This window comes from Lycium barbarum, chromosome 3 (genome assembly GCF_019175385.1).
Source record: "Lycium barbarum isolate Lr01 chromosome 3, ASM1917538v2, whole genome shotgun sequence".
NCBI lineage: Eukaryota > Viridiplantae > Streptophyta > Magnoliopsida > Solanales > Solanaceae > Lycium > Lycium barbarum.
In genome coordinates, this window is record NC_083339.1 from 136,419,889 (window position 1) to 136,445,536 (window position 25,648).

The 25,648-nt window shown below is 36.0% G+C and overlaps 1 protein-coding gene across 1 annotated transcript; it reads left to right on the forward strand.

The window, feature by feature from the left end:
- Positions 1 to 9,726: 9,726 nt before the first annotated feature.
- On the forward strand, positions 9,727 to 24,810 carry LOC132632798 (G patch domain-containing protein TGH). Its single transcript, XM_060348879.1, has 16 exons — positions 9,727 to 10,050; positions 10,869 to 10,959; positions 11,076 to 11,170; positions 12,114 to 12,214; positions 12,853 to 12,914; positions 12,995 to 13,069; positions 13,787 to 13,938; positions 15,014 to 15,089; positions 15,210 to 15,293; positions 15,496 to 15,573; positions 16,738 to 16,882; positions 18,528 to 19,017; positions 19,321 to 19,605; positions 19,686 to 19,814; positions 22,258 to 22,470; positions 23,542 to 24,810. The coding sequence occupies exons 1-16, from the start codon at positions 9,916 to 9,918 to the stop codon at positions 24,340 to 24,342; spliced, it is 3,012 nt and encodes a 1,003-aa protein (XP_060204862.1). The 5' UTR covers positions 9,727 to 9,915; the 3' UTR covers positions 24,343 to 24,810.
- The last annotated feature ends 838 nt before the right edge of the window (positions 24,811 to 25,648 follow it).

Here is a 25,648-nt window from a genome sequence, read left to right on the forward strand (position 1 = left end):
GAGATAACGAAGCTTTGACGTGGTCATAGTGAGCGGTGAGAAATTGCTAGCTAGAGTAGTTCGAGCGAATACGTCTAGTAAATTATTGTGATTGCTCGAGAGAGAATTACGGTAAGTTGAATGCTCATGATCCGTAGACACTAAATCGGCAACATTGTAGCTAACACAGCAAGAGGGATTCCGGCAATTGGGGAAGTTATAACCCTAGACCTCCTTAATCTTGTCTTCAACTCCATCCTCTTTAGTTGATAATTTTTACTGCTTTATTATTTATCAGATAAATAGTTTAAAATAGAAATATTAATATTTATAACTCAGAATATTGTTTGAACTTGTCTTCTTAGTAATATTGATGTCACGACCCGACTAGGGGCCACGACGAGCACCTGGTGCTAGCCCACCCGGGCACCCTCTTAACTTACCCTTATGCTTACATCTAGGTGAGCCATACTTACCCTTATGCTTACATCTAGGTGAGCCATATAATTAGACATACATTTCTTTTTTATTACATCATACTAATCCATTTCGGACAATAACATCTTTCATATCATCAAGGCACTTATGCCACATCAATGTACATGGCCACATAGCCGACAAAATACTATACAAAAACATAGGCCGACAAGGCCAGACGTCTAATCATACACACGTGGCTACGAGCCTCTAAGAGTAGTACAACACATCACATGAGCGGGACAGGACCCCGCTATGCCCATAATTATATACACAAAAGGATCAGTACCCAAAAGATATGGCTCCGAAAGAAGTGGAGCTCTCTATGAAATCTCAGGCTAAGCAGCTACGGATCAAGTCTGTCTCCCTGTGCACCTGCGGGCATGACGCAGCGTCCACAAACAAAAGGACGTCAGTACGAAGAATGTACTGAGTATGTAAAGCATGATCAACATCGGTATTGAAACATAATAACAACATATGAAGTAGTATAGGAGGGGAGACAATAATATCATCATCATTTCATATTCCATAATAGTACTCGTACCATATTTGTGCTCATATTCGTATACATGCCTTTATTCTTATTTATATACATAATCTTATCTCCTTCATATTCATAGTACATATATAATCATTTCATATACATATCATTTACATAGCATACCCGCCCTCGTAGGATCGGTGTTTCATACATACTTGGCCAACCAAGGCTCAAGGTTACTCATACCTGGCCCTACCAAGGCGTCAGGGTTATCCGTACCATCTGCAGAGGTGTGCGCGCGTTTCGTAATCGTAAACATACTCTATACATATATTTACTCCACCCGGCACTATAGGCTCGGGGTTTCATCATAGCCCTTTCATAGGCACACATACATACAATAGCCCGTGGACACCTTTAACATCATTATTATCATCATCATCATTAGTATCATCATTTTCGTTACTTCTATATCATAGTCTTACTCTTCACATGAGGTGCGTAGTACGTTCGTGGTACATAGCAAGGGTAATGAGCTTATGAGCTCGGGAGGTCAATCATTTGTAGTCAACATACTCATATAGAGGAGTTAGGAGTTTGGCCAAAGAAAACCATGCCTTATGAAAGAAGGGTTAGCCTCACATACCTTTTCGTCGAATTATCCTACACTTGCACGTACTCCTCCGATGTTCACGTGTCTACCTTCAATAAGGGTGTACTATTGTTAGGATCGACAACTAGCATACATGACTAAAGCTAAAGAAAATCGGGCAGCGTCTCCTTTGTTTATACAACATTAGCCCATATCGTAATTCAACTCCCAAACGTCAACAATACACTCACAATGTCATAACAATAGTCATTTATCATTCATATTACCCACATTATCAATATTTCTCAATTTGCCTCTTATTCACCCATTCTCATGGTCATAATGTCTCACTTCGTCCATCCGTCGAAAATGTCTAGTTCATGATCTTAACACCATTTATAACACATTCATACCACAATGCTACAACATTCATGATTCAATCCAAATTACTCCTTAAAATGTCACTATTCATCATTCATGACCTAGTTGACCATATTTTCTACAATCCATGTATTTTAATTCTCCAATACCTTAAACATCATGTAAAAATCATGAATCTTACCTTGGAAGTTGTAGGAACAAGCTTTGGTTGATAATACTCCACTTTGAGCAAAACCCTAGTTTTTCTCCATTTGGGTTTCTTGACTTTAGATGGTCCTTGATGGGTTTCTACCCTTGAATCACTTACTTAATGTTGTTGATGGATTAATATCCTTGAAAACTTGTATAAAAGTTGTAGAGAGATGTTTTAGAGAGATGAAGGAAATGTGGAAATGAATTGGTGAACTTGGTCGCTTATTTAATGACTTTCAACTGAACTGTCGGGTTCCATTATACGGTCCGTAAAACATTATACGGTCCGTATAATGGGTCGTGTAACCCCCCAGTCACGGAACTTAGTTTCGCCACTTCGTTTGATCTCCGATCCTCATGGAACCTTCTTAACACTTGCTCAACACTTCAATACCAATCTAAGGGACGTTATAACTCTTCTCCAAAACATCTTTAAGTGCCCAATAAATCGTTACTCGTTTTTCCTTTCCGATACTTATCAAATACTTTAGCCCTTTCTTGGCAATCCTCTTCCCTCATCTCTAACATCTTAAAAATCTTGTCTAAAGTCGTCGAATGCCATTGCTCACTCATGAACATATTGTATACTCGTACTCCTTACTAGTTTATTCCCTTGCGTACCAACGGAGAGTTTCCGAGGTGTAACAATTGAAGAGTTATAGCTAATGTTAGTTCTCTGTGGGATTTGACTTCGAACTTAAAAATCAATTATATTTGCAGCCCGCTTATCCTCTTTAAGACTAGAGTTGGGTGTGATCATGTATTAATAATGCCAGAATTAGTTATGCATTTTTTAATCTACCTTTTGGTTTGGTGTATTAAGGACAATTCTCTCTATAACCATGGTTATTCATGTATTAATAACCCTTGTATTGCTCATATCATAATTTACTATGTATAAAAATAGTCACTACAAAAAAACTGCTAAATTGTGGCGGTTGATTTACGGGGGTTATAAGAAACCCCCACTATACATTCAATTTGTGGCATTTGTGCCAACCCCCACAAAATAGTTCTTTTTGTGGGGGTTAAAGTGTGGCGGTTGTAAAAGACCCCCACTATACATTCAATTTGTGGCATTTGTGCCAACCCCCACAAAATAGTTCTTTTTGCGGGGGTTAAAGTGTGGCGGTTGTAAAAGACCCCCACTATACATTCAATTTGTGGCGTTTGCTTCAACCTCCCCAAATTTTTTTCTTGTTGTGACGGTATTTTTGTGTAGGTTTTTGACAACCTCCGCAAATACATTAAATTTCAATTACTTGAGAAATTATTGCAATTTGATACAAATTAACAATTACTAAATAATACAATTTTTAGTCGGCTGAATCTCGAGAAGCGAAAAGTGTCACATATGGGGCGAATGAAGTACTATAAAGACTTCTCATTTTAACAAGTAAAAAACAAAGACATACATTTTTTTCTTCTAGTTCCTTAGACATTAGGTATGAATCATTATTCATGGACATGAAATCATTTATGGATTTGTTTTAGGCCTCATTTGTTTTCATTAAGATTAAGACGTCTATATTTGAATGCAATTATGATATTAAGATGAGCGTTACAATTCAAATATCTGAATACACATCTGAATTTTAAGATGTTGCATTAATATCTGAATACTAAATAATCAAGAATTTATTTTCTCAAATATCTAAATTATATAAAACCTATCTTATTTAAAATCAATAAATATAAAATTTAAATTAAATACTAAATTGATCTAATATATGCTATATCAATAAACTAGTTTTTAAGACTTAACTTTTTTTAACAACTAGGAAATACAAATTTAAATATAATGCTAAATATCAATAAATTATTTTTTAAAATTATAGGACAGTTGGAGGTGATGATGGTTATCGATGGTGATTGTGGGTACTGATTGGGAATTGTGTTAGGTGATAAGGGTGGTTTTGGGTAGCAGCCAGTAGTGATGGTGGTTGCCGTTAGTGATAACAATAGTTGTTGATCATGGTAGTTGGTGGTGAAAACTAACAATTGTGGTAGGGGATAGTGATATAACTAATGGCGGTGGTGAATGATGATGGTGAATTGTGATATATAGTGATAGCTGGTTGTAGTGATGTCGTTGGTGATTGGTGGTTGTAATAGTGATTGGTGTTGATGATTGTAAATGGTGGATAATGGTGGTGACAACTGACTTACACGATTGATGGTGCTGGTGGTTGTGGCTAGGAGTGTTCATGGTTTGGTTTGGGTCGGTTATTGATTAAAACCATAACCAAACCAATTTAGTCAGTTTTTAAATATCTAAAACCATAACCAAACCAAATAAATTAGTAACCACTGGTTTGGTTATTATCGGTTTGGTTCGGTTGGGTTTGATTTTTCAGTTTATGACTAGCAGCCATGAGACTTATCAGTAAAACATTAAAAAGTTGAAAAAAATATGTCTTTTTTTTTGTTCAAACGATAACTTTTATTTATAATTTAAGATGGAACATACATCGTAGAAACATTTTCACTATTAGTGATAGTGCAGTACTCAAGTTACCTAAAGTTGCTAAACTATTACATATAAAGCTAAAAACTAACTTAGTAGTGGTTGCACCATTTTTGTCATCTTAATACACATATCTGGAAATAAAGTAGAGCATAGGAGCTTTTAGTTGTTGTTACAAACATACATATTAATTAAACATAAAGACTACCTAAAATTAAAATGAAAATATATGAAATAAAAAAACTTTGTGTAATGATTCCAAACTTTGGGGCAGTACTTCATTTTGCCCTCAATTCTCCCATTTTATTAAAAAAACTTTGTGTAATGATCCTAAACTTCAAATGTTTTTCTATCATTATCCCCAAGGCTAGGGTCTCGACTACTAGGAGTTGTTCTTTTCTGCTTTTTAGGAGGATTACCCACGGAAGAAGTATTAGGGCATTACCATGTGCTTGAGCTGCAGCAAATGCTGATGTTACTGAAGTATCTTCTATAGGAACCTCCAAATCTACAACCTCTGTTTTTTTCATATGAAAAATATTAGAAATTTAGGACCCATTCAGACGAGAAAAAAGAAAGGTATAAATTCAAAAAAAAAAAAACAACCTAAAATCAAATGGCTGACAAGGAAAGGCTAAAAAATTAAGTTAAAGACATTAGACACTAACGTGAGCTTCTGAGTAGGTTTACACTTAAAAGAGTTAAAAGACTTAAAGACATGGGCTTAGACATATTCCTAAAAACATGGGTCTGGACATATTCTTAAAAACATGGGCCTTAAACAATCATGTGAAATAAGTAGACCAAAAATCAAATTAATGATTAAAAGGTACAAAATATTTATAATTATTTATGAAAAACTAATATTATACATATAAATAATTATAACATTTATGTATAAAATTTATCAGTTTGGCTTGGTTATTTATTCGGTTATTTTTTAATAGAACCATAACCAAACTAAATATTAAAGGTTTTTAAAATTTAAAATCAAACCAAACCAAATGTCGGTTTTTTATTCGGTTTGGTTAAATTTTCAGTTTGGTTTTGATTTTAACCAAAATCGTGAACAACCCAAGTTGTGGCTGATGATGATGATAATGGTGGGAGGCGACGGTTAACGGTGACAATGAATGGAGTAGTGATGAACTCATTCCATCTTTGTGAAACATTTAAATAAACATCTTAATGAAATTAAGACTTTATTATAGATCTTCATCACTTAGATCTATTCAGTGGTTGTAAAATTAAAAAAAAAACACATTTAATAATTAAGATTGAGACCTTAAAATAAGACTTAATGACTGAGATATAAATGATTAAGATTAATACTTTCATTAAGTGCAAATAAATGAGGCCTTACTAACTCTAAGATTGATATGATAAAAGAAATCAAGTTCCATTATATAATGGTATGTATATTACTTATTGTGACTTCAAGGCATCTCATGTTTCAGTTGAGGTATAATAGTTTGGAAAGGAACAATAAAATAAGTGTTTAATAAAATAATTAATGTTGATAATTAAGCTTCATATTACATAAATTTGGCAATGTATATTTCTAATTAAAATAATTAGAGAAATCTCTATCTGCAGTATAAGTTTTTTCTTTTTCTTAAATACAATTAACCGCACTTGTCCCCAATTCTAAACGGAGGGAAAAATTATCTCATTTCAAATAGCTCAATGGAAAAATTGATACTTTTCCCTCTTGTTTTGCAGAAACTGTTAGAAGGACGGGTGTTTTTGAGCTACTTGGCTAATAGGAAGGTTGATTAACGGCGAGGGCACATTTATGCCAAAAATGTACCAAAGGGTAAAATTGACCAATTTCGAATAGTTTAGAGGTATTTTTGACCTTTTTAATTCCTTTATTCTATTATTTTTGTATGCATTTCAACTTTATTTAAGCTCTTATTAAAGTAATTGATTTTGCAAGGACAACACTATAATTGGAGTACTAGTTATTAAAACTACTGCTAATAACCAAAATATATATATATATAGTAGTAATAGGAGTAGTTTTTTATTTGTTCTATATACGATAAGAAAGTTTCTTTTATTTTTCATTTGGAGCCAAACTTTCCCTCCCAAACACCAAATCATTCCCCCAAAAATTTAAAATCCAAGCATAAGCCAAATCAGCAGTTCCTTCCCAGTTCCCACGAATTAAAAACTGGAATTCCAAATCCCTTTTTCCCAATTCCCTTTCCGTCAAAGTCAGGCCTCATCGGCAATTCACCAGCGGCCTATATCTTCTCCTTTCTCCCTTCGCCCCTTACATTTTCTTATCTCTTTCTGGTTGAAATTTGTGGGTCATTTACCTCTTTTGACTTGTTCTTTTGTAGGTTTTATAAAGTGGAGATCTGAAAGAGACGAATTGTATAATATGATTGTTGTTGTGTATCATACTTCTGTGGATGTGAAGGTAATCCTCTGTTGTGCAGGCTTTACGATTCACACTTGATTTTGAGATCTGTATCTTTACTTTTTCAATTGTACCGTGAATGTAGCATTAATATATCTTAAAGCCATTCGTGAATATTTGACTATTCCAATTTTCGTCAAATTATATCCGACCTTTAATGGATTTCACGTAAGCCTCAATTATGTTTTTCTTTGTTAAGGACCATGTAATAACTTAATTCTTGATTGAATATGATTACTGCTATGTCCTTGTAACGTAAGGCTAAATTGCTAATAAACCAATGCTGGCCTTGGTGATTAGTAAATCAAGTTCAGCTTCTTAATCTCTACCAATTAAAGTGATCTTGCTCCAAAATTGCTGGTGAAATGCTAGAGAATCTCATAAGGCATAACCTATACCCCAATTGTATCAAATGCTTCTTGATCTTGGATCATAAAGGTGGCTACTTAAATCTTCACACGTGAAAGAGTACTAGAATTACTATTACTAATTAAATGACAGCATTGTAGATTAAATTTTGATTGATATTTGCATGACTTACATATTGGGTTCTGTTATTCTTTCAATATGTTAAATTCACTAGATTCATAGGTGTTATTCAGGTAAACAGAATGGAACGTGAAGGACAAGATAAGACCAACTTATAAATTAACAATGAAGTGAGTAACACTTCAGACTACATACTAAATTCAATAAGCACCATGATCTGATTTCGGTAAACAGAGGCTTAGATTGTGTTTTGGGTGCTTACTTAGATTAGGAATAATTCATGAAGTTGTTATTATTAGCTATAGTGTGCATTGGAGGACATTAGAGACGTAGGAACTAAAATTTTATGGTGATATGTATCTACAATTTAGTTACTTGTTAGTTGATGCTAAATTACTACTTATTGTGGTTGATTCTTTTTGATAGTCCAATAACCATAATTGCTTTTAGGCATGCTATCTTAATTATCTATAAAGTTTCTAGTTAAGCCACCTGATATTGATGAAGATCATATTCATTATGTTTGTGGTTTTTCTTTTACTTTGTCTCTCTAATTTTTGCTTTTTTATTGCAAAATTCTTCAAGCACAATAACATGTTTGACCATTATCAAATTAAATTTATCCTTCCATCCATGTTTCAATAGATCTTTGTCAAGATGAAAGCTTCGTATGGACTTGCTTTTGAGATGAATTGAATTATGAATTTTCTTTTATATGTTTGCATATTACTTTGGTTTATTCGTACAAGGATATGTTATTTTTCTAATTAGATATACATTTTGTTGATCATTTCAGCTTAGTGATGCAAATACTGAGCTTGCTTTACCCTGGGAAGAAAGAAGATAATGTGGTGAACCAACTCGAATCAACAAATGTTTAGTGCTTTTTTATGTTTACATGATACGGAATTATTTTTGAACCTTTTAGATTTGAAGTTGTAACATTTAAGTTATCATATACGAGTTTGTATTACTTAAGTTTGACATGAATTTAAATTTGTGTTGCTTCTTACTATGAATTTATTTAATGAAACCTGATTTACATTATATGTTTTTTAGTAAATTCTTTGTATGTATGTTTATATAGGCTTGATGTAATTCAAATTCAATTTTCTTTTTAAAATTAAAAAAAATCAATTTGTGGCGGTTATAAGCTTGCACAAATTAAGTCGTAATAAATAGTAGATATCATATTGTGACGGTTTTAATCTAATGCTAGTTTAATACTTTAAAATATTGAGATCATATTGTGGAGGTTTTAAACTGCCACATATCGATGTTGAAAACTGTCACAAATTAAAAAATCATTTTGCGGCGGTCGTCGTGGAGGTTGTAACAAACCGACGCAAATATGCTCGTGGCGGACGTAATTGTAGCGTTTTTCAAAACCGCCGCAATTTAATTTGTGGGAGTCAAAAACCGCCACTAATTGAAGAAATACCCCCCACAAATTGAGCCTTTTCTTGTAGTGAGTATCGAATATATTATTTATACATAGATTGAAAAACACCACCAAATACAACAACAACAACTTCAGTGTAATTCTAGGGAAATGATATAGTGTATCGAGTCTACACACGTTACTTCTATGCAGAGAGAAGCAAGCAAATAGAAGCTGAAAAACTACACCAAATAAGAGATTTAAGAGCCGTTTGGACATGATTTGAAATTGAAGTTTTGTTTGGACATGCAGTTTGGATTTCTTAAATCGTATTTTTTCTCATAGACATAAGAACCTCACAAGTTGTGAAAATCATCAAAACGTTCTCAATTCTTATACAATCTTACCAAATGAGTAAATCATAGTTCATAACAAAATTAATACGCTACTGGAAGGCCTTTCCAAAAGATAAAACATCAATTGATGAACTTTAGTACAATAAAAAGAGAAATTGAACATGAGTTATAGTGTAAATATTCTTTAATATAATTCTCTTACACGGATGGATAATCTCTTAATATACTACCAACTTGCAGATTTTTTAATATTTGACATAAATAGTTGGTAAACATGATTGGTAAATATATCTACCAACTTATAGATTTTTATTACAAAATATAAATTTATGGATCAAATTTTACATCTAAAAATTTAAAATCATGATTTAAAATTCCAAATCACATTATTCTGGAAAATTTGGGATATGATATGAAGTTAAAATTGATATTTTTGTACAAATTATATAAATAAATGCTGATTTAAAATCAAAATATCAAAAGTTACTAATGGTTTGCAAAACGAATAGGTATTATTTTCCAACCGACCCGTAACTAAAGGGAGTGCAGAAGTGACGCCGTTGGCTAATATCCGCTCTCCGGGAGTCAAATTTGTGGAATCAACGATCACAACATTGTACTATTATCAAATCAATCAAGGGAGCTAGGTTTTATAAGTAGCAATTGGCTGAACCTATTTCTAGAAAAAAATGGATAGCGATGAGGAAGATTTCGTGTTCTATGGAACACCTATTGAACGAGAGGAAGATGTCGCCACCCGCAAGAAGAAAGCCGTTGCTGAGGCATCTGGCCAGTTGCGAACCCTTCCCGCTTGGAAACAAGAGGTACTCTATTTCACGCTGTTTCAAAATTGAAATATTTCCTGTTTATCGAATCCTTTATTACAAGTTTGAACTCTATGTTTTAGAGAACTAGGCATAAAGATAATGGTCAATAACATAATCAACTATTAACATGCTCAACTATCACTTTTTTCGTGGGTTTCACACCCCAAACCTGAACTATCACCATCTATGTATTAAAACACACCTCAAAATTCAGATAGGAAAAGGAAATAGCTGAGAGTTAAGGTGTGTTTTTTAATCAGCTGTTCCCTTATCCTACCTGAACGATGGTGATAATTCAGGTAGGAAAATGGAATAGCTGATAGTTAAGGTGTGTTTCATTACTACACAGATGGTGATAGTTCAGGTAGGAAAAGGAAACAGCTGAGAGTTGAGGTGTGAAACTCGCGAAAAAGTGATAGCTCAGGTGTGTTTTTGACCATTCACTCTATGACGGATTGACGTTTTTTTTTTTTTTTTTTTTTTGCTTGTTTCTTGTGTGAAATTAATAGAAATGTAGCCATGTTTACTCGACATTGTGAAGCAATCCCCCCCCCCCCCCCCCCCCCCCCCCCTCCCCCCTTTTTTTTTTGGTTGTGAATATCATGTTGTCCTTGTTGAGATTGAGGTAGTTTACACTGATACTATGGGAAATTTGATAATTTGTTTTAATGTTTTGACGAACCTTTAGAACTCTATTAATACCATAGCTGTGCTAATTAAAATAGGTGCTTAATCAAAGCTTTTCATCCTCAGAAGCTTTGTTGTTTATATGCTTCCATATGAATTTCTTACTTATTAGCAAAATTGATTTTCAGGTCACGGACGAAGAGGGACGGAGGAGATTTCATGGGGCATTTACTGGTGGTTTTTCCGCTGGATACTACAATACAGTTGGCTCAAAAGAGGGTAGAGTGTTTTCCATTTTATTGTTTTGCTTCATTTGAGTGACGTTTTTCTTGATAATTTTATTTTGGACCTATTTACGTGAGATTCTTTATGAACCATCTATAACAATGTTGTAGGATGGACTCCACAGACATTTACGTCGTCTAGGAAAAACAGAGCTGAAGTCAAACAACAGAGTCTCTTTAATTTCTTGGATGATGATGAGAAAGCTGTAAGTTCTCTTCCTTCATAGATATAAGAACATATATATGGTATACTATGTTGCATACGAGTTGCGCCCAAAGAAGTCAATCAAATCTTTGATAAAACATCAGCTTTTGGCTGGAGAATATGAAATAGTGCGGGATGCTCTTCTTAGGATGCTTACTCAAAAGCTTTGTTGTTATCTATTAACTTTCTCTTGCAAAAATAAGGTTGGAGTTTTTTACTTTAACAGAGATTTCCTGAAAGACACACAATCTCCAGTATATGTTTCTTTTCCGAAAGTCACAATCCCAGGTTCACGCTGTTTCATTCGCCCGTGGAAAGAAAAAACTATGAGTTAACCTATGAGAGACATTCCCCTAAAAAATATCTGGTTTACTGTTGGTGGTTGAACACATGAAGTGGCATAATTTTGTATGTACCGAATAACAAATCCTTGTAGTTGTATTAACGTTGGGATTGTTTTGTAGTTGTTGTTGAAGAAAGCCATCTTTGTCTCATGTCAACTACTCTGTGCCTGCAGAAGCTTGAATTCCTTTTTTTTTTCCTACCTTGCCAAGTGTACTCCAAAGTAGCTGATCTTTGACCTGTGTATGATGCTAAGTGTCCTGGGAAGAGGAAAGAGTAAAACATTCACGTCTTTGTTCTTAAACAAGCTAATACATCTATGGTTGTTCTAGTAGTGTAGAGCACTGGGTACTTGAATGACTATTGTGAAGCGTGCAAGTCAGTGTACTGTGTTCTCAAGTTTTCTTGTTTTCTGAAGGTTAATGGTTATTATTCGTAGTCATTGTTGTCAAGCTGATTCTAGTTCTATGACTTCATCATAGTGTCCTTTTGTAAATTATGTGGGAAGTTTAGAATGTCATATATTCGAGTTGAGCTGGTATTGATCATTTGTTCATTTAATTTCTGTTCCCCTAGAAGCTTACTCTGGTTTTACATCACAGGAAATGGAGGGTCGTGTAGGGACATCGATGCAGTATGATACATTTGGATTTACTGCTGCGGAACTTGCTCGTAAACAAGCTGAAAAGGAGCAAAAGCAGAGGTGTTCTGTTGTGCTTAGCTGTTTGTTATGTATAAAATTGTTAGTTTGTAGCTTGGACTTTAGCTGTTTACTACTTTTTGTCTAATGGCATTATGTGATTGCTATAATCTAAATATCATTACCTCATTGAGCTGCAAGCCTGTTGCTTGCATCTTCTCTTTTACTGTTGAAAGGATCTTATGTTCATTTTTCTTTAAGGCATATTCTTTAAATACTATGATATATGCTTTTGTATCTTCCTGAACGATCTTGTGGCTATAATGTGAGTACTCAATGGTGAGATAGTAAATGCATGACCTGAGACAACCCTAGACTCCTATGATGTACAGATATTATTCTGATTGATATGCGTAGTTGACATTGAGAATAGTTTTCTCGATGTACCTGGAGTATAGCTGCGCTTATTTGCTGTGCTCCGCTACGCTATCCATGCCAGGCCTACCCTATTCAACATGATTGAGCTAATTGTTGTGTTAATCTTTTAACTTTCTTTCATTTGTGTTGGTTGCATCTTCGTTTGAGTAGAACTGGATTGAAGGAACCTCGATGCTTAAATTCCTTTTTTGAGCTATGAGTTAATTATTCTAGTTTTTCTTATCTTCACTTTTCATACTTTTAACATCTTGCTTGAACTGCAGGCCCTCTGCTATACCTGGACCAGTTCCGGAAGAAGTGGTACTTCCAGTGACAGAGTCCATTGGTCTGGTTCTATGTACATTGAAAAGTACATTTTTTGTGAAGAGAATAATATCTCACTATGTTATTCTTATTTTTGGGCAGGACTCATGTTACTGCAGAAGATGGGATGGAGACGCGGTCGCTCAATTAAGAGCTCACATACTGATTCACTATATAGTATGCATGTCCATTAAGCTCCCCTTTTTCTTATGTCATGCTTAGTCTGTTGGATATATTAATGACTTAATGTACTGTGCATTACCTGGCAAGCAAAGAAATTTGGCAATGGACTTAGTCGGACACAGCTTTTAAACTGGTTGAAGAAAAGCTGTTAAGGGTGGGACGAATCATTCTTGTACTAGTTTCACAGAGTGCTTTACCTTTTTCCTAGAGAGTGTAGTTTTTTGACTCTGGTAGAACTGTTAAGTAGATGGTTGGACATTGAAAATTTTAGATAGTCCAATCAGTTCTTCACAGATGCCAGAAGCAAACATGTTGGAGTTGACAAATGGACCTTACTAGACAGATTTTGCATTGGTTTAAGAAAGCTATTTAGACTGGAAGTCTGAACTTATTTGACAAATTTCAGCAGAATTTTTTCTGTTGATCCTTGAGAGTTAATCTGATGATGCCCAAACATTTCCCATGCACATTTATGGGATATATTCAGCATCTGTGGATACCCTCAAAGAGAATTGGGCTACCTTTTAGAAGCTATCAGTTTAGGACTTTGTTCTTGGTGTAGTTGTTTTTGGTCGTAGTGTTTGATAATCGTTCAAGAAAAGAATTTCAATCATTTTGAAATTAAACATATAATTCTCTTGCTTTATAATTATGAGTGAATTTGTTGCTATCAATCTATTCTGTAAACATGTTTCTCCTTTTGATTTGCAGATGCTAAGAGAGAGGCAAGAAAAGCTTTTCTTGCATTTTCTTTTGCTGATGTGGACGCACAACCTTTGAGCTCTGGGCTAGTTGAAGATGCTACTGATAATATTATGGATCTACCAACTGATGATGGGAGCCAGTTTTCTAAAAGCACCCCGGTGTGAACTGATGCTTTATTTCTTCAAGGCTGTTCTTTGTCATCTAGGCTTTATTTCTGTCTTCTATATTTCTGTTTCGAAAGTAAACAGTTTCACTGTCTTATTACTTGCATTTCATCTTCATGGCACTGCTTCATTTAGTATATGTTGTGAAACCAGGAAACTGGGATGGCGAGTGTGAGTGTAAAAGTTTTGGGTTTTCAGCTTTCCTTTTTCTTCTTTGGGTGATGCAATGGGTTGCTACCGATTTTCTCAAAGCACTCTGTTTGTTACTTCAAAATGCCCCTAATCTTTAGGAGAAGGGTTGTTGTGCGGATTTAGTTAGTTTTTCAATAACTGGAACAACGGCAGGTTGTCTATAGTGAACCTTTGATTGTATGATTGCTGGAGTTCATTCAGTTCACCTTTTTATTTGGTGAGAGAAGGAATGTCAACGCTAGTGGTTACCCCTATAGAACTAAGTTTGTAATTTTGTACGGCCTCTTTTTTTTTTTTTTGGGGGGGGGGGGGGGGGGGGGGGGGACTTTTTATATATATGAATAGTATCGAACGTGTGGAGGGATTTTGGTTTACAACATACTAACTAATTGGATGTATTTTCTGAGCTAATAACATAGCTCTTCTGCCTGACATCTTGTTCGTAGAAAAATAATTTGTTACTAACGGAAAATGAAGAGTAAAAAGGAGAATAAAAAGATTTACTCGATAGACAACATTGTAAGATGTACTCAATTGGTGCTCTAAACAAAAACTGCACACATGCTTTTGGAGATTAGTTAATCCAAGAACAGTCTCTGTTATACCATTCAATGCCAAGAAACTCTCTTCCCAATATTTTCCTGTCAGAACCGATAAAGACAAAACGAGATTCTCCATTTGGGTTTGATTGATGCATTCATTCCAATTACATGGTTATACACAACTCGCGAGATTAGAAGTTTGTCATTTGTTTGCACTTTCTTTTCCTTTTCGAAACAAAATTGTGATTTTGTATCCTTGCAGAAACTTCTATGCTCTCTGTCCTTTTAGTTTTTGCTTTAATGCACTGGTTCCCTAATATTTTCCTGCTCTTTAGGTTTATATGCTTAACCCAAAGCAAGATTTGCATGGTTTAGGCTATGATCCCTACAAAAATGCTCCTGAGTTTAGAGGTACTCAATGTCTCAACAATAGAGAAAATGTTAACTAATTTGTCCTTATCAAAACATGTGTAATTGATTTGTAGCATATTGTTAGTGAATAAGTGCTTTACTTTTTTTTTTTTCCTTCAGAAAAAAAGAGGTCGCGGCTATCTAAGGGTAAAGAAACTGGGCATCAAGATAGAGTCTTGAAGGACAGCCTATTTGGTTTCAAATGTAAGATTTACCCCTCAAGTTTTCAGATTTAAGATTGCTTTCCATTTAGTACCTCTTATCTGTGCTTATAGACTGCAAGATTTATCCCTCATATTTTCAGATTTGAGCTTGCTTTCCATTTAGTGCCTCTTAATTCTTATCTTCTTTCAAAGACCGGATTACCAATGTAGGCTCTTTAGCTATTTTGGGTTGATTTTATCAGCAGGAAGGGTTGCTCCTGGATTTAGTGTCGGGGCTCTTGAAGATCTTGATGTTGAAGATGAAGATGTGTATGCATCAGGTTATGTCTTTTTCCTTTTGGCTGTAAATCCAGTTATTATAAATAAACAAATACCAGTTATTTTCTTTTGTTGATAGGTACAAGTATCACTCAATTAGTTAGCAATATGGATTACAGAAATTCCTGTTCTTCTCTTATCAAGACAACACCATAGTTTTTCCTTGTGTCTACTTTTTTGTTTCACTGCAGAAACTTTGGTGCTGCTTTATGCTTATACCAATCACCACCACTAAGTTTATGTTTCTCTTTGGAAGGTAGGGGGGTGAGGTCTGCGTACACTTTACCCTCCCCAGGCCCCACATTGTGGGATTTCACTGGGTATGTTGTTGTTGTTGACTGGCCCTGGGAAGGGGGAGGCAGTACTGGTTGGTGGGCCAAAAGTATGGAATAGGATTATTGAGGCATAAAAAGAATTTGAAATTCATATGTTGTCAATATGGGATTCGATTTGTGCAAAATGCAGATGTAAATTCTATGAAATTCCCTCTATAGGAGCAGTTTGTGCCCTTCTTGTGCTCAAGTTTGGATTATGTTTGCAAAATATCTATACTATCTTTTATTTTCTTTCCTTATTTGCACTTTTCAAGAAAGCAGTAGTGTCTTTAAATTAGAGATTACAGCTTCATTTTGTCGTTACATGGAGAGAAAGAAATGCCATTGTCTTTGAACACAAGAAGGACAATGTAGTTTATCTTAAACTCAAATGTATATTCTTGCTTAGTTTTTGGTGCGATGAAGCTATGTGCATTTGTTTAAAAGTTGGATGCTATGGTTGACTTTCTTAGCTCTTTACCTACACTGTGAAGTTCTTTTTCTTGATGTACTTCGCCTTGACATTTTCTTAATGATGGGGATCCGTATGTCTTCTTATTATTTATCATGAAAATCCTTTTGCCATCCTGGATCTGCAGTACTTTTGTTCCTTCTCTCAAGTATACTTTCATGAATAAAGTTCAGTGTTGTCTTGTTAATGCTCCTTTGATCCAGTTTGCAGGTTAGAAAATTGCAGAATATGAAAGCTTTTTTTCTTCTAATTTTGGTTGCTCTTGTAATCTTGCATTCTAGGTCCTTATTTGCCCCCCTCCAGCTGGTATTGGTGCGGAGTAGGGGGGAAAATAGCAGCTCTCTTGAAAGTTTCTTATCTTGACTAGTATTTCTCACCAGGTTATGACTTTGAAGAGACTTATGTTGAAGAAGTTGAAGAGCCTTCAAGACCGAAGGTGGAGAATCTGAAAATGTTGGACAGGAAGGCACATGATGTTTTACCTGGTTTTAGTGCTGCTTCAAAGTCCGACTATCAGCTGGAAAGGTATTTTCATGAGACGTATTCTTTTGCTGAAAGATACTCAATCTGTTGGTTTCTTTCCGTCTTTAATTATTTGCTTTTGTCACTGCACATGCTTTAGAGCAATTAAATCTGGAAGATAAAAAAACCATATGGGGGCTGGGGCATAGACCATTGAAGTATGTCATTTTATTTTCTTTGGTTGGATAAAGGAAACACATTTGAGCAGCACCAGTGGGTGCACTCAGATAGGACTAACAAGAAAACAGCCTATGTCACTGCTGAAGTAACTAAAAACTCTTGTAATGGACACATAACTAGAATATCTTTTGGACATCTTCTATTCACCTAATATTTATTGTGCATGGACCAACATGTTCAAATTGCTGTCTATACCTACAACCCCTGTTTTCTGTCTGGATTTGTATATTCTAGCACTAGGCTATGCAGATAAACAAGTCCTGAGGGAGGAATGTATTAACAAAGGATACAACAACAACATACCTAGTGTAATCCCATTGAGTGGGGTCTGGGGAGGCTGGGTGTGTACGCAGCCTTACCCTGAAGGTAGAGAGGCTGTTTCCGATAGACCCCTGGCTCAAGTAAAGCATATCAAAATCAGAAAGAAAAGGATGTTGAGCAGAAAACTGAAGATGTGCTACAAGTCTTGGTCGTCCCTCTTGTCCAAAAAATAATAGTGTCTTGGTCTTCCCACTTTAGATGAAGATGCCTTTTATATTACAACTTCCCCTTTTTTCTTGAAAATGAGACTTCTCAAGAATGCTTTGTACTTGTACCCTAAGGTGTGGTCTATTGATCAATGACTTTGTGAAACCTTGGAGATCATGGTTCATATTTCAACAGAGACAGAAAAAACTAGGTGATTTCTTCCCATATGTCTAAGGCTTTGTGGATAGAGTTACATGGTATGTACTGGTAGGGTAGTAGTTACCTGGTGGAATAGTCGAGGTGTGCGCAGGCTGGTCCGGACACCACTCTTATAGAAAAAAGGGAGAATGTTGTGGATTTTTAAGATGAGAAACCTGGTTGGCATGATAAAAGCGAGAGATGTTCATCTGTCAGAAATGTAGGAATCTTGCTGTTTCAGCACTGACAGACAGTATTGCCTAGACGAGTAGTTCCATTCATAAGTCTTTAACAACCCCCCTCCCCTCTCCCCACCAAAAAAAAGAAATTATTGATAAGAATAATATAAAAATATAATCATTGATTCATGATGTACTCATTTATGATTTGAATAACAATTGAGCTTATTGCTTCTTTTCCAAAAAAAAAAAAAAGAACTGACACCCTTTTTAGTTCTTCCACAAATATTTTTGGCTCTCCCGATGAGGGTCATCATATTGCTTTTCTTGTGATAACGAAGGATTTAATGATTGTCTTTTTCTTTGCCGCATCTACTTTATAGCTGCCATTTTTCTAGAGGTGATCAATGAATTATGGGGTTACTGGAATTATGAGGTTGCACTTGTCAAAAAGGAATTATGAGGTTACTAGTACATGCATCTACTGCATGTAGAATTAAGTCTGTTTCTTGTGTTCTAGAAATTGGTGCCTTTAAGGTGTCTGGTTGCATATGATGAAAACACTGACAACCTTTTTTTTCATTTTTTTTCTCTAACTCAAATTTATTGAACTATGTCAACAGATTTGATCCTCCAGTGATACCGCAGAATTTTGTTCCCCATCATAAGTTTGCAGCTCCCCTCGAATCTGATAATAAGACTCCTAATCTCCCTCCCCCTGTTGCCCCTCCCCCAGAGGATAATAATCTTAAAATATTGATTGAAGGGTTGGCTACATTAGTAGCTCGTTCCGGTAAATTACTTGAGGACCTTTCCAGAGAAAAAAATCAGTTCAACCCTCTATTTGGTTTCCTGAATGGAGGAAAAGGTCATGAATATTATGCAAGGAAACTTTGGGAGGAGAGACAGAAACGTAATGATCAAGGCAAACAACAGTTGGATGCAAAAATGTCTCGGAAAGTGCAGAAGATGACAGCAGAAAGCCGTGGCCAGATATTAGGAGAGAAGCCTATTGAAAGAAGCTTGAGAGCTGCAAATTCCTCTGGTATATCTGTTGATGCAATCAATCTCTCGTCCAATCTTTCAGATACATTCACCAAACCTGCGTCAATGGTAAGTGGTTTAGAACTATGTAGCTATTTTTTTTTTTTTTGGCTTAATTATTTGACTCAAGTTTTAGTTGAAAAATGATATTTTATAAATAAGAAACATCAAACTGGCCACTCTCCCTCCTAGTTGAAAGTTTTCTTGTTCATATATTGAGCTGTATTCAGCTTTGGTGTTGAGTAACTAGTAAATTAGTATTTAAGGCTTAAAAAATGCTTCAGTTTAGAAAGGTATACTTTAATTAGTTTTTGCCATCATGTGCACTGGATCTTGTTTTGGTGTTTCTTGATTCTGAACTTCTGTCTGCAGAATGAACTTCTTGAATCTGCAAAACCTTTTCAAGATGATCCTGCTAAGCAGGAAAGGTTCGAGCAGTTTCTGAAGGATAAATACCATGGAGGTCTTCGCCCTAAAGATGGTAGTGGAGCCAGTAATATGTCAGAAGCTGCGCGTGCTCGCGAAAGATTAGAATTTGAGTCTGTAGCCCATACAATAAATAAAGGAAAACAGGGAAAAGAAAGCGTTCCACCTAATGAGTTGTTCTCAAGTACGTTAGCTACTGCAGGATTGCAATTTACTCCTGGAGCAGCAGAGGTACGTACGTTATCCAACTTCTGAGTGGATGTACTTAAGTTGGCAGTTTTGTCCTGTTTTCTAACTGCTGTGTCATGCAGCTATCTAAATTTGGCCAAGATGATGGTATAGCGGCAGCAAGTATGTACCCAAAACGGGAGGAATTTCAGTGGAGACCTTCATCTATTCTGTGCAAGCGCTTTGATCTTATTGACCCTTATATGGGCAAGGTACCAACAAGTACTGTATATTTCATGATTGTTATTTGTCAATCTCCCAAATGATTCTTCTAAATCTCTATCAAACTCCACCTTTCTACCTTAGCTGGGCTGTGGTATCTCCTGGAGAAGTTGCAGCTGTTGAAGTCATAGACTTTTTCTTTTTATGAGAATTCAGTTGGGCTTCCTGTGTTTTCTCAGGAAAGCTCTTCTTTGTTCATACGGATGCTTCTAGGCTCTAGCTAGCAGTGAGGTTGGTTAGCTAGCAGTGAGGTTGGTTACCTGTCTATTCAAGCCTTGCATCAGTCTGAAATCTATTGGTAATTGATATTTAGGAGGAAGCCCCGTTAAAGCCTAAGTCTAATTCAAAGTGAAGGCTGAATCCGGGCCAATGGCAGTTCAACTGTTCTTTCTAGCATGTGCAATAGCGCACTAGGATTTCTAAATCTTAAGAACTGGAACTCCTCTCCTTACAATCAAGTGGCTTTCAGGTTAAGATGGAAGGGCAGTTGACAGATAGATGATGATGATTGTCATACGGGTTTTTCTCTTTCTTTCCTCTAATCTGAATGTCACTGTAATAAACATTCTAGAACATAGGGACTTTCTGAATTTCTTTTCTAATAGCCTGTTTGGCTAAAGCTTCTAGGAGGCCAGAAGTTCTTTTTTTCTCCCCAAAAGTGCGTATTAAGAGAGTTGAGGTGTTTGACCAACCTTTTATTTAAGAGAAAAATAAGTGCTTTTGAGTAGTAAAAGATGATGTTTTAGAGGCTGAAAAATGTAGCTTCTCTAAAAGCAGAAGTGAAGCTGTTTTTAATTTTCCTCTTGGTAAAAATACCCTTACCAAAATAATTTATATACCAAAATAACCCTACTTAATTTAGCCTAATATTTACGCTATTCCAATCACAATTCTCCTCCCCAATGTATTTTTATAGTTGTTGAATGACATTTTGATATATTTAAAGCATCATGAAAGAATAAAGTACTTTTTCATTTTTATTTTCATATTTTACGTGAATAAAATGAAAAACTTAATTATAATCTTTCATAGTAAATATTTAAATGATTTATCTCGTTAAATAATACTCCTATTAACTATTAAGTAAATCTTTTCATGTCCTTATTTGTATTTTGACACACAAAAAGCACTCTTTTAAAAAGTTAGGCCAAACACCAGTTGCTGCGCGAAAGTGCTTTTCAGATTGATTGCCAAGCACAAATTGCTTCTCCAAAAACACTTTCTCGAAAAGTACTTGTGAAAGCAGCACTTTTCAATAGAGTTTTTGAAGACAAATGCAATTCTGTGCAGAAAATCAAGATGAATTGTATTAGTTTGTTTCACTTTTGGTGTAAAGAAAACTATGTAGAGGAGGTTGAATCACTAGTTGATATGATAGGTTCCCTGTGAAGCAGTAGTCCTGAGCATGGGATTTAATGGACTGAATGAATTTAGGCTTTATATTGTGATGTACTCTGTACTTATAATCTGGGAAAATAAAGGTATCTCCTTGTTATCCCTAGAAATCTAGTGGCTTCTGAGTAAAATTACTTGTAAATGACCTTTTTCCTAAAAAAAATCTTCAACTCTCAAAATGTCTCATTTCTACATTTGCTTTCAGTGCCTCTTAATTTTTCTGCTCTGGAAAATTGTCCTTGTTACACGTACTTTTTGACATCTATAAATAGGTGAAACACACAACAACAAAATACCCAGTGTGGTCCCATAAGTGGGGTCTGGGGAGGGTGGGGTGTATGCAGACCCCTACCTTTGTGGGGTAGAGAGGCTGTTTCTGATAGACCCCCGGCTCAAGAAAAACGGTTTTCAGAACAGGTTTGAAAAAACTGCAAGAGTAAAAAAAGCTATGATGAAAATGTTGAAAGAGTACTGACAACAAAATGATAAAGATGACCAAAGTAAAAGAAATAACAGTAGTAATAAAGTTGAAGAATAAGATAATGCTAGCATAATAGTAATACTACTAGTGAGGGAGCAGATAGGTGCTCCAGGCAATAACCATGCTCTTACCACTGGGAAGAGAGATAGCTCGACTAGCTACTAACCGTCTACCCTGATCCTCGCCCTCCGTGCTCTCCTATTTAGGGTTATGTCCTCGGTGAGCTGAAGATGTGCCATGTCTAGTCTAATCACCTGTCCCAATTCTTCCTCAGTCTACCTTATCCTCCTCAGAACTATCACTGTCATCCTCTTGCACCTCCTCATTGGGGCATCTGTGTTCCATTGCTCCTCCTCTTTACATGCTCGAACCATCTCAGTGTCGCTTCCCGCATCTTGTTCACCTCAGAGGTCACTTCCACCTTGCCCCGTAGAGATGAAACATATTTATCTAATTTATGAAGTCATTTTAATGCATCTTTCTTCCGTCATTTTCTTACTGCTTCTGTTATATTCCATTTCATCAAAGTTGACTGAGCTCCATTTTGTATTATGCAGCCACCCCCAGCTCCACGCGCGAGGGGCAAATTGGACTCACTTATATATTTGCCTGATTCTGTTAAACCTCCAAAGCTTGAAGATGACGTTTCTGGGAATAGGAGCCAATTCTCTCTCCAGGAAGGCCATCTAGGAGGAAAAGAAATGGCTGACCAGGAAATTGAGGTTGATGCAGAACCGGAAAATGTTGAAAGGCCTGTTGATTTGTACAAGGTATTTAGTCTTCTTATTCAAATTAGTTGTGCTCTAATTTATGCTATTATGCTATTATCTGTTATTTCCTGTGCTTTGATTATTCTATGTTATCTGTGTCGCTTGCGTTACTTCATTTCCATATCGCTTTGAATCTCTTAGCCGTATCTGACCTCTTTTTATGTTTTTATTGAGTCGAGGGTCTCTCGGAAACAGCCATCCTACCTTGGTAGGAGTAAGGTCTGCGTACACTCTACCCTCCCCAGACCCCACGTTGTGGGATTTCACTGGGTTGTTGTTGTTGTTGTTGTATTCAAATTAGTTGTTAAAATATATAGCTCCTTATTAAAGGAGAGTGTTCTTGCTAAGTTCTCTTTTGTTTGGAATATGATGTTCAGAATACAGATTTTGCTACTCCGTCTTTGTTACTGTAATTGATCATTTTTAGTATTAAGGGACAGCAATAGTATCTCTATTATGCTTTGCTTCTAGTTGTTTCTTCGTTACCTCGAGGTTTCAAACTAGTGCTTTAGATTACTTGGTATTTTTAGGGAGGTCAAAAGGGTTAGAGGCGTGGAATGTTTCTTCTCTTATTTTCTTTGGTTGATGAGGGATTGGGGTGGGTTATTTCCTTCCTAATTTGTAGTTCCAAGGATGGGTGCAACGGCAGTCGTTTGTTACTTTCTGATTGTCCATTTTTCCATGGAATTCCTCCCTGCTTTATGTATCAAGAAAATCTCATGAACTGAGCTAATGCTAGGATTAGTTGGTTCAGTTTCCCAGTGCATCACCTGAAATGCCACTTCTGGTGAAGGATAGATTTTGACATTTTGTTTTTCATTATTTAAAAAAGTAGTCGAATATGAAACTGCATTAGTGGTGTTTCAAGGTCGAGGAGATATGATTTTTTCTTCACCTCTTTTTCTTTTCTTTGTTCCCTGTTATGGGAGTGGGATGGGGTTCTGGGGTTTGATAGGAGATTTTAAGATCAATCTGCTGATGAAAGAGTAGTATGAATTCATTTATCTAGTGTGCTTTGTTTCCTTTGCTCAAGTTTACAGCTTTTATTATTGGTTAAATATTCATTTGTAGGCTATATTCTCTGATGATTCGGATGATGAAGCGGAAACTACTAATCAGAATGCTGTGGAGGATCCTCAAAAGAAGGTTGAAGCTGTTAATACAACTTTAAATCGATTAATAGCTGGTGACTTTTTAGAATCATTGGGTAAAGAACTGGGTTTGGAGGTTCCCACTGATATGCCTAACCCAGAAAATAAAACCAGTAACCCAGCTAAAAAGGACACTGTGCCGGTAGATCTGAGAGCAAAAAACATTAACCAATCTGGTAATGGTACATCATCTACTTTCGATGCTGTTGGTGCGGATTTGTCAGATCCGGTATTGGCAGTGGGAGATAATAATCAGAACATCTCTCGAGAGTTTAGATCTCCTAGAGAAGGAACTACAGATATCAACACTCGGAAAAATGGTGGCAGGGGAACGGGAACTGAAAGCTACAGGGAAGATGATCGAAAGAATAGGTTTGAAACAGAAGCTCAAATAAATATACATGCAAAAGCAAAAAGAGATCAGCACCGAAATAAGAACAGCAGTTCATCCGAGGATGAAATTGGTAGAAAGCGCAGGCGGCGTAACAGAAGCAGCAGTCCAGCGGGGGATGTATCTTCTGATTCAGCCGAGGATTATAAAGACCACCGTTCAAGGTCAAGGAGGAAAAGATCATCTCATGAAAAGAGTAGTAGTAAAAGGCACTCAAAGCACCATAAGCATAGAAGGAGAGACTCTCGGAGTCCTAGTAGACATTCCCGTCATGGTTCAGAAAAAGAACGCCGAGAAGCCAAGAGAGAGAAGCGTAAATACAAGGACTGAAATGTTTTGACTATATGACCTATTTGAAATGGATCATAGTTACTTGAACTTACTGCTGATTGGATATCTAAGATGTCCCAGATACATGGTTTATTACTCCTGGAATAGTTCATGCGCCTTGGTTTTACTACTATGTTCCCTTTTGAGTGCTATGAGCTCTTTCTCTTTGGTCAGTCTATTGGTGCAAGAAACCGGATGCTGAAGATTCACCAGCAACATCCATTGACTTGCAAGATTTGATATTGGCTAGGTCTGTTTTCCGGCTTATTCCCAGTGATCAAGCTTTTGATTGTACACAGTTGTATAATGGTATGGCGGGTCTGAATTCTGCTTCGTGCTTATGTTACAAAATGGAATTACTTAATGTTAAAAATACCAGCTATAATTCTTTCTGAAGTCTTCGGGATTCGTTATGTATGTTGTATGTGATTCCCTATTTAATCCATGAGCAAGACGGTTTATTTGTTCTGTTTCTATATTCTCAATACTTCTTTTCCTTTTCCTTCTCTTTTTCCTTTAAGGAGGCTGCAATGGATACGACAAACCGGGAGGACTTAGCAGACAGTGTATGCGATTTTAAGTTTAGATTGTTAAGGTGCTGCTTTGCTTGAAAGAGCTTTGCATTCTCCATCTTTGAAATGAAAAGAACCTCTGGAATGATGATTATGGAGTAATGCATCTGATTTCAAGCTGATGCGTTGCTAGAAAGCATACTGCCTTTGGTGCAATTATTTTATTTTTGACCAAGTAGGCAATAAGCTAGTATAATGATGCATCCCCTATAGGCAAACTAATTGACCTTAGGCTGGAGTCGACTATTCCCCGAAATTCCCTTGTATTATTTGCTGGTTGTTGCTAATAGTCTTTCAATAACATGACAACCTGTCACCATTTTCTAATCATTTATCTCACCTGCTATATCCATTCATATTAGTGGGTGATGCTTTCTGTCAAGGGCGAGTGCTTTAGCCAACTGGCTGATTATATTACTAGAAAACTCACCGATTGCTGGTTTCACAAGAGAAGCTCTCCTTGCGCTTCAGAAATTCTGCCTACTTTCTGCTACTTGCGGATGTCATAATTTCTCCGCCTAATCGCCTCTTTTAAGTGTTGAGCTTTCGAGACATTTGACTGAAGAATTTCGGATTAAAGATTTAGGGCGTGTTAGGCAGAAAATGTTTTCCAATTTGGGAATATTTTCTCTAGGAAACAAGTTCCTTAAAAAATGAGGTAAATGATTTCCTTAGTGAAAGTAGGAAAAACAGGTTTCAAAAGTGACATTCCACATTGACTGTGTCCTCCCCTC

What these genes read in the sequence shown, in the direction of transcription:
- LOC132632798 (XM_060348879.1), top strand. Translation starts at nt 9,916, where the DNA reads ATGGATAGCGATGAGGAAGATTTCGTGTTCTATGGAACACCTATTGAA. An exon ending in GAAAAGGAGCAAAAGCAGAG is followed by an intron (nt 12,215 to 12,852) that starts GTGTTCTGTTGT and finishes CTTGAACTGCAG; the next exon opens with GCCCTCTGCTATACCTGGAC. An exon ending in CAGCCTATTTGGTTTCAAAT is followed by an intron (nt 15,294 to 15,495) that starts GTAAGATTTACC and finishes TGATTTTATCAG; the next exon opens with CAGGAAGGGTTGCTCCTGGA.